Source organism: Juglans microcarpa x Juglans regia, chromosome 7D, assembly GCF_004785595.1.
Source record: "Juglans microcarpa x Juglans regia isolate MS1-56 chromosome 7D, Jm3101_v1.0, whole genome shotgun sequence".
In the NCBI taxonomy this organism is placed as follows: Eukaryota; Viridiplantae; Streptophyta; class Magnoliopsida; order Fagales; family Juglandaceae; genus Juglans; species Juglans microcarpa x Juglans regia.
In genome coordinates this window covers 11,308,365-11,317,170 of record NC_054606.1, presented here as the reverse complement: position 1 = coordinate 11,317,170, position 8,806 = coordinate 11,308,365, and the positions used below count along the sequence as shown (strand labels likewise).

The following is an 8,806-nucleotide window of genomic DNA, read 5'->3' as shown; positions in this document are numbered from 1 at the left end:
GAAGGCAACAAGAAAGAATCGAGTCGTCGAAAAGATCCATAAAAGAAGCGTTTGGATGGCACTGCCTTTTAAGTCGAGTACTGGAAAGAGTATCTGCAGAAAAAATGATAAAAGAACAAAGGGTGATGAGACTTGAGATACAGAAAGAAAGAGTAGGACTGCTGAGAGAGACCTCTCTTGAGTCACTCTCTGAGTCCTAACAACTGACAACACGCCCACGATAGTTGCTGCCAAAACTCCCCTGGGCCCCAAACTTTTGCATTCACAGCTAGCGCTCTCCCCCCCCCCCCCCTTCTCTCTCTCTCTCTCTCTCTCTGTTGATGAACTACTGTGGGCACTGTCTGGTCTGATATTTCAAGACTCCGAATGCGACATAAATGGAGAAGATTACCCATAATTGAATCAGTTAGGTCCTTTTCTTTATAGCATTACATGTACATGCACTTTCATTCAAGATTAATAATTAGAATATGGTAACAAAATTAATTATGTTAATCTACCTATAAATCCTGAGGTTGTAAATGGGTTTAGTTTTAATGGGGTAGCTTTTATTGTTGAGGACCTGAGGTTGGCTTTCTGCTTAAGTGAGAAAAAATTGCTTCTTTTTTGTTTGGTTGCATTGAATGAAAACCCCACTTTTGTCTTGGTGGAGGGCCTCACCCACAGTGAAAGAAATTATTAATAAAAGTAGAAAAAGATAAAGCTAAGACAAAGCGAAGAAGAGAAGGTGGTTTACCAAAAAAAATAAGAAGGAAAAGAAGGGGGTGGGGGAGTGTGGGTTCTGTACTGTCTTAGCCTGTCCCCCCCACCCAACACAGTCTCTCTCTCTCTCTCTCTGTCCAAGTCCAAGTCCAAGTCCTAAAGCCACTACCACATTGGCTTTTTTCTCCTTTTGTTTCTGTGCTTCCTATGCAATTGTCTACGTCTGCTGCTTCTGCTCCCTCTTCTCAGTACCTGCAAATGGGGGAGGAATCATACTTTGAATTTCTTGTTATTATTTGATACCCCTTTTTTGCCCTCTATCTTTTAGCCCTCTTGTTGGTTATCCTTCCAAACATGACTTTCTTCTTGTTTTCTATTCATCCGCTACCATTCCTCTCCTGTTTCGGCTTGTGGGCATCCATCAAAAATATGAATTCCTTACCATGATTTGACCCCATTTCCATTTTCTATAGTTTTTTGCTTTGTGCTACCCTGCTTATGACCACTTGATTACTCTCATCCTCTCGTTTTCTTTTTTCTTTTTAATATTTTGTTCGTGGATAGTTTTTTGGTTGTACTCTTACTACTCCTGCTCTGCCACACAAGAACAGCACCGGGGTGTTCATGGAAATTGATCTGAACTATGCAGTGACTGAGGTGGAGAAGAATGCATATTGTAATGGGGACTGTGGCAAGGGTGGTTGTGTCTGTTGTTTGTCCTCTTCAACTTCTTCATGTTCCTCAATTTCGTTTACAGCACCCGTGTCCTCTTCAATTTATCTGGAGCTCTGGCATGCTTGTGCTGGACCTCTCACCTCTCTGCCCAAGAAAGGAAATGTGGTTGTCTACTTCCCTCAAGGTCACTTAGAACAGGCTGCCTCAGCCTCTCCTTTCTCACCCATGGAGATGCCAACCTTTGATCTTCAACCACAGATCTTCTGCAGGGTTGTAAATGTCCAACTACTTGTGAGTTCCGAGTTTTTTTTTTTTTTTTTTTCTGGGTTGAATGCTGTGTTCTTCCTTCTTACAGCTTCCTCCAATTTTGCTTTCACACAATTTAACATCTTTTTGTTTCTTTTAATTTGGTAATAATATTTGTTTTCTCTTGAAACAGGCTAACAGGGAGAATGACGAGGTCTATACACAAGTTACTTTGCTCCCTCGGCCAGAGGTATTATTCTTAATTTCATACTATTGTTGCTTGGTTTTAGAAACCATCAGTGTTTTAAGTCAAGAAATTTTATCTTTTTCAGTAGGGGGTTGTATTCAATTGACATTAAGGTTCTTATTGTTTTGAAGTTAAATTTTCTTTAGAATACTACTCTTAAGTTGTTCAAATATATGTTATTGTGATGATATTCTCGGTGTTCTCTAGTTGGTGGGAAAAAACTTAAATGGAAAAGAGCTTCGAGAGTTGGGGGTGGATGAGGATGGAGCTGGAGGATCACCTACAAAGTCTACTGCTCACATGTTCTGCAAAACCCTTACCGCTTCTGATACCAGCACCCACGGGGGGTTTTCCGTTCCTCGTAGAGCTGCTGAAGACTGTTTTCCTGCTCTGGTGTGACTTTAGGATGTTATATTTTCTCAGCCTTATAAAATAAATAACTTAGCTGATTCAGTCTGATAAAGTTTTGTAAAAATGATTGAATTTCCATTATTTCAGGATTACAAGCAGCAGAGGCCCTCTCAAGAGCTTGTTGCTAAAGACCTGCACGGGGTGGAGTGGCGGTTTCGACATATTTATAGAGGTAATTTTGACAGAACTCTGTTATGAGGTCTAATTGTAGGAAATATTAATGTAATTAATGTGTAATTACTTGACAGGTCAGCCAAGGCGGCATCTGCTCACTACAGGATGGAGTATTTTTGTAAGCCAAAAGAATCTTGTTTCGGGGGATGCGGTTCTCTTTTTAAGGTATACGTGCTTAATAAAACTTCTAATTGCATTTGGATACCACATGATAGTCAGCCCATTTCATTTTTTATTGGAATTTTTATATTACTTTATTCAATTAAGAATAGTTACTTAACCACACATAAAACATATGCTTCTGCATGTCTTAAAAGGTTTCTATACATGAAATTAATAGTCAGATTTCATGTGCTAACCGGTTGAGCTAAACAAATAACATTAATTTAGGGAGGAGCTTTTGATGCTTGAAAACAAAATTGGGAACTTCATTCCATTTGGTGTCCAAATGTCCCCAATTTTGTTTACTATTTAGTACTCTTAATATCTTCAACCATTTTTGGTGGTCTTTCTAGGGGTGAAAATGGAGAGCTGAGGTTGGGAATTAGAAGAGCTGCACGGCCTCGAAATGGTCTTCCTGATTCAATTGTTGGAAATGAGAATTCTCTCTCAAAAGTGCTTTCTCGAGTAGCCAATGCAATATCCACAAAGAGCATGTTTCATGTTTTCTACAGTCCAAGGTACTACCTCTTGGTCCTCTGCTGAAATTATGCCAATAGTTAGGATGGGTGAGACCAAGATAGAAGAAATTTAGTGGTTGGAAATCCTTGAAACTGCTCCTAAAGACCATAAGTATGATATTCTTCCAATACTGCAACAACAAATCGAAATCATATTGAAGCGTTTCTAAATTGTATCATGTTAGTTGAAATTCCTGTTCGGTTAGACTACTCATAACTGCATATTTGCAATACAAATGCTGTGATCAATAGGACCTTCAATTAATTAACATATCTCATTTTTTTCCCTGCATCTTCTTTTGTTGACTAGAGCAGAATTAGAGGGTCACATGTGTGTCCTTGAATAGTGCTTTTATTTTAGTTAGACCATAGGCATAAAGGGCAGTTAGCATGAAAGTACTAGCTAAAGTGTGGTATCTGTCTTTCTATTGCATTAAAGCAAGAAAATTTTGGGTAGGAGTGCATCCCTTGCTTCTTTCTTATAGCTGCTGCCCCAGTTGAGTTCCACTACCAACTAACAAGTAATATTGCATGTGATGTAAAATGTCACTGAGAGCAGATCTGGTGATTAAAGCCAATCCAAACCATTACATCCATGAGAGAAGTCGAGAGATGTCCTGGAAGAGGAAGTGTAAAGTGGGACTTGGTGAATTCATCAAGACACATGCCTAACTTCTTTTCCATGCTGGTTTTAGAAGTCTTATTGATCTCAAGTTTTGAGCCAATGAGAAATAAATTTCCTAGCTGACATACTCTACAAGTCCTACCCAAATTTGGTGTCTGTAACTGAATCAGCTTTTTTGCTGTATATATATATATATATATATATATATATATATATATTTATATATCCTTGGGAGTTTTCTTTGAAGAAACCTTTTCTTTAGTTTGTAATGCCACAGGAACAGAAAGATTTTGGTGTGTCGCGCACCGCTTAGCAAAAAGGAAAAAAAAACAGGGAGAAGTCCTAAGCTTTCAGATGCCACAACAAGGAGAATAAGGAGAAAATTCTCTCGTGTAAAATTCATTGACGGAACTAAGTATATCTTGGTGTTATTGTTTTTTTTTTATTTTGTATAATTTATAGTATTCATGATCAAACGCATAACAGTTACTGACACTTGCTTTCCAATAGTTAGATAAAACTGCTTCCCCCACAGTTATGATAGAGTTTAAATTAGTGTCAAGTTCCACATTTGTTATTTACTAGGTGAAACTGGACTTTATGATGATTTTGAGAAGCTATAATTTTTTTAATTTTAACCGGTCCTTTGAAGTATAAGTATAGAAGTGGCTCACTTTTTGTATGTGGAATCATGAAGTATATATGAGAGTGGAAGAGCATATGGGCATGAAATCAAGGAAGCAACCACCCTTATGAGGTTTAGAGATATTTTTTCAAGTTAGTACTTTAAAGGATTTCAGTCACGCGGGAAGCTAGAAACACGTGTTAGATATCCAAATAGTTTATAAAGAAAAAGTTAGTATAAAATATGATACAAATTTTGGTGACATGCTTAAAAAAATCCTTTTGTAATCTAGGGTTCGTCTTTATATGTGTGTGTGTGTGTGTGTGTACGTTGTAGAATATTAATATACATATTTTACAAGATTATAGATGTTAATAGAGAAATCAGTTATTGAATCGGAATGTAAACTACCTCTCATTGTTTCTCCCTTTTTTCAAGATAATTTAGTCCCTCCTTTTTCCTCCATTTGAAACAATGAATTTTGATAATTCTTTTTGTTGCTTTTCTTTTGTGCCTAAGAGTTTTCCCAAATTGAGAAGCAGTTATGTGTATATAGTTGTTGTATTACTACCATTCTTTGAAATTTGTAAGCATAAATAGTCAGGCATATATTCTTGGAGAGAAAGAACCCTGTGACATATTAAAAAAATGTTTAATTGCAGGGCAACTCATGCAGAGTTTGTAATATCCTACCAAAAGTATGTCAAAAGCATCACCAATCCAGGGACAATTGGGACAAGATTCAAAATGAGATTTGAAATGGATGACTCGCCTGAAAGAAGGTCGTCTATGATTTGATCTGATCAAATAGCATGACCAACATGTTTACCCCCAAGATGATTATCTCATCAGAATATAACATCAGAGTATGCCTGCTTGCAGGTGTAGTGGTGTCGTCACTGGAATGAGTGACTTGGATTCCTACAGATGGCCCAACTCCAGATGGAGATGTTTGATGGTGAGTTTTGTTTTCTTTCTTAACTTGAATTTATCTTTGATGATTTAATAGGCTATTTTCTTGATATATGAATGTGCCACCATTTCATCAAATTAGTGCCAAGTTTTACCAGATGCCAAAAGAAATGCTAACAAATGTCACCTAGAAATTTCCCTTTTTGATCCAATTATCTCTTAACCGATATTCTTGAGTCAAATAATTGTCCATGGAATCACTCTTTATCTGCAGATTGTATGTCCATCCAGATGCTTTTCGGTCTATAATTGAAGTAGGTACAACCCTAGTATCATTGGATGATGCTTTGGTGGCATTTAAATCATCTTATTAATGCCCAGCATAACCACCTTTTTTGTGTAATGGAATTAATTTTGAGAAAAAAGAGTTCTCTAATGACCATGTCGTTACCATTTTAGTATTTATATCCTTTTTATAACATCTACAGGTCAGATGGGATGAAGATATTGCAAGTGGTCATCAAGATCGAGTTTCCCCGTGGGAAATTGATCCTTCTGTATCTCTCCCACCCTTGAGCATTCAGTCATCCCCACGGCTTAAAAAACTGAGGACAAGTCTGCAGGAAACTGCACCTGCCAACCCTGTCACTGGTACAGATCTTGCCATTTGAGATACTAAAAATAGCATTTAATTCTCGGTATTTTCTAATCCATGCTCCCTTGAAATATAATTTTTCTTGCAGCAGGTGGGGGTGGGTTTTTGGACTTTGAGGAGTCTGTAAGATCCCCTAAGGTCTTGCAAGGTCAAGAAAATGTAGGTTTCGTATCACCCTTCTATGGATGTGATACTGTAAACCGCCCCTTGGATTTTGAGACGCATTCTCCTGTGTATCAAAATCGAGTATCAACTGCTATAGGAAAGTCACATATTGGAGAGTTTTTGAAGGCTCATCCTGCCACTTTTACAGGCTTTGCGGAATCTGACAGATTTCCAAAGGTCTTGCAAGGTCAAGAAATATGCCCATTGAGATCATTGACAAGAAAATCCGAATTCAATTTAGATGCTTGGGGAAAACTGAATCCTGGTTGCAATTCTTTCAATCTGTATCAAGAACCAAAACCTAATTTCTACCCCCTGCAAACAGAGAGCCTTCCAAGCATATATTTTCCTTATAATGACATCTACCAAGTCGGTCAAAATCCCAGAACACGATCTTATGCAACTAATTTACCAAGAGAAAATGTCTCCTTCAACACATCTTCCACTCAGACAGGGGTCGTGACGAATGAATTTGGGCTGCGAAAGCTATCAAATGAGCATAGGCCAGCAGAAAATGTGTCTGCTGCCCCTACTTTAGGGGTAACTATGAGGAATACAATAGATGAGAAGTTTAATGCGAATGTCACTGGCTGTAAACTTTTTGGGTTTTCCTTGACGGGAGAAACTCCAAAGTCACAAGTTTCTGGTAAGAGGAGTTGTACTAAGGTAAGCTACAGTAGCATCAATTTTGGATAGTTCTGTGCCTTTTTTTTACTTGCCCACTTATGTTACATAACATCAGTGAAGGTTCATAAGCAAGGCAGCTTAGTAGGAAGAGCCATCGATCTCTCCCGACTGAATGGATATGGTGACCTGCTGAATGAACTAGAGCGGCTGTTTAGCATGGAAGGCCTTCTACAAGATCCTGATAAAGGATGGCGGATCTTGTACACCGACAGTGAGAATGACGTAATGGTCGTTGGGGATGACCCATGGCAGTAAGTATGCTCTTATGGGATAACCTCCTGTTATTTGTTTGGCCATTTAATTAAATAATGATAATCTACTCAAATTCATATGTACAACTTGGCACGATTTAGACCCCATTAAACAAGTATGCTTGCACATTTAAAATACGTGAAGTGGTGGAAGGAGGAAACTATGAACCTTTCTTATTGTGGTTGTTTTTGACAAACTTAGAGATGAGTTGTGGCTCGTTTATGATTTTCTCTCTTTTTTTTACCTGGTGGCAGTGAGTTCTGTAATGTGGTGTCCAAGATCCATATATATACCCAAGAAGAAGTCGAGAAGATGACCATAGGAATGATCAGTGATGATACTCAGAGCTGTTTGGAACAGGCACCAGTGGTAATGGAAGCGTCAAAGTCCTCATCAGTGGGTCAGCCAGATTCCTCTCCAACAGTGATTAGGGTTTAAAGATTAGTGTTTTGTGTTAAGCCTTTCATGTCTGCTCCGTTTGTATGTGCAATTTATGGACAGAGACACCTCCATCTGGTTACTTATCTCCTGTCTAGCGAGTTCTGAGTTCAGTAGTTTCAATTGCCAATATAACCTATTGGACATTGAAGTTCTCAGGTATATCACGGGTCTCCGTTGGAACTGTTTCGAACCCGTTGATATGTCATGCTATTACCAGTAATAAGTGTAGACTGCTATCTGTATTGGACATTGAAGATGCCTAGTTACTTGTATTCCAGAAACCCCAAGCTAGCAATGGTGAAAAATGAGGCCAAGTCTATATATATATATATATATATATATATATATATATATATGTTCTTTCTGTTAGATGCCGCCATACAAACAATCCGAATTAAGTTTGTATTCCCAATAGCTCTCCACCTTCTTCCTCTGATTAATAATACCATGGGTGCCGGTGGGTAGTTCTCAATGGTGTTGATATCTGTCGTCCTATTCATCATCCCAACCCAAGTAGCTCTCCATCTTCTCTCTCTTAAAAACATTCAGGATAGAGGCAAGCTAGGTTTCATGAGTTGGATACAAATCATAGATGGATTTTGTTACCATGAAAGAAAAAAAAGGGTATTTTATCTCTTTAGAGGAGAACGACATTTGAGAAATCCACGGGTATATATATAATAAATGTATTGAATTGATTGGTCTTGAAGAAACTGTTTGTATTTCTAAAAGGATCGAAGCAAGAGATTTATGAATTGGGATCATAACGCATAAGATACAAATGATCCAATGGGAGCAAGAATTTCCAAGAACATTTGTTAATTGGAACATCTTTTTTGTGAACAAAAGAGCCATTTTTATTTGCAATTAAGTAGGGTTTGATCATTTTTATAGCAGGTGTTATAAACACGCAAAATTGGAACATATAAAACATATATATTCCATGTTGGAAAGCCAAAGAGAAAAGGAGAAAGAATAAGATACAAGACAATTTTAATGCATGAAACACCTCCACTTTTGCTAATAATTATTTAAAAGAACGCACAAGTATGCCTAGCTCGTAACTAAAACGCACACAATGCCTAATTCAAACATGATAAGATCATAGATAGCAAAGAAATATATGATATTGAAATGATCTTGACCTGAGAAATTATCATGCTAATTGTGGAGATGGTGCCGGTGCAGAAGAAGAAGGTGATGAAGATGGTGGCGCAGATGATGGGGCCGGTTCAGAAAAAGAGGGTGCTGGTTCTGAAGATGGTGATACAGATGATGGTGCCGGTGCAGAAAAAGAGAGTGCTGGTGC

At 38.0% G+C, this 8,806-nt stretch overlaps 1 protein-coding gene across 3 annotated transcripts; it reads left to right on the top strand.

Moving 5' to 3' along the window:
* The first annotated feature begins 726 nt into the window (after positions 1-726).
* LOC121239311 (auxin response factor 4) lies at positions 727-7,759 on the top strand. 3 transcript variants are annotated; one of them, XM_041136529.1, is made up of 12 exons: positions 731-1,668; positions 1,817-1,873; positions 2,078-2,263; positions 2,369-2,453; positions 2,530-2,620; positions 2,971-3,135; positions 5,048-5,167; positions 5,268-5,343; positions 5,786-5,948; positions 6,044-6,783; positions 6,865-7,055; positions 7,311-7,759. In XM_041136529.1, exons 1-12 carry the CDS (start codon positions 1,327-1,329, stop codon positions 7,492-7,494), a joined length of 2,400 nt encoding a protein of 799 aa, XP_040992463.1. In that variant the 5' UTR covers positions 731-1,326; the 3' UTR covers positions 7,495-7,759. The 3 variants fall into 3 exon arrangements, with proteins under 3 accessions (XP_040992464.1, XP_040992463.1, XP_040992462.1); XM_041136528.1 differs by having other exon boundaries at positions 6,041-6,783; XM_041136530.1 differs by lacking the exon at positions 7,311-7,759 and having other exon boundaries at positions 727-1,668; positions 6,041-6,783; positions 6,860-7,001.
* Positions 7,760-8,806: the final 1,047 nt, after the last annotated feature.

What these genes read in the sequence shown, in the direction of transcription:
- LOC121239311 (XM_041136528.1), top strand. Translation starts at nt 1,327, where the DNA reads ATGGAAATTGATCTGAACTATGCAGTGACTGAGGTGGAGAAGAATGCA. An exon ending in AAGACTGTTTTCCTGCTCTG is followed by an intron (nt 2,264 to 2,368) that starts GTGTGACTTTAG and finishes CCATTATTTCAG; the next exon opens with GATTACAAGCAGCAGAGGCC. An exon ending in GTTTCGACATATTTATAGAG is followed by an intron (nt 2,454 to 2,529) that starts GTAATTTTGACA and finishes ATTACTTGACAG; the next exon opens with GTCAGCCAAGGCGGCATCTG.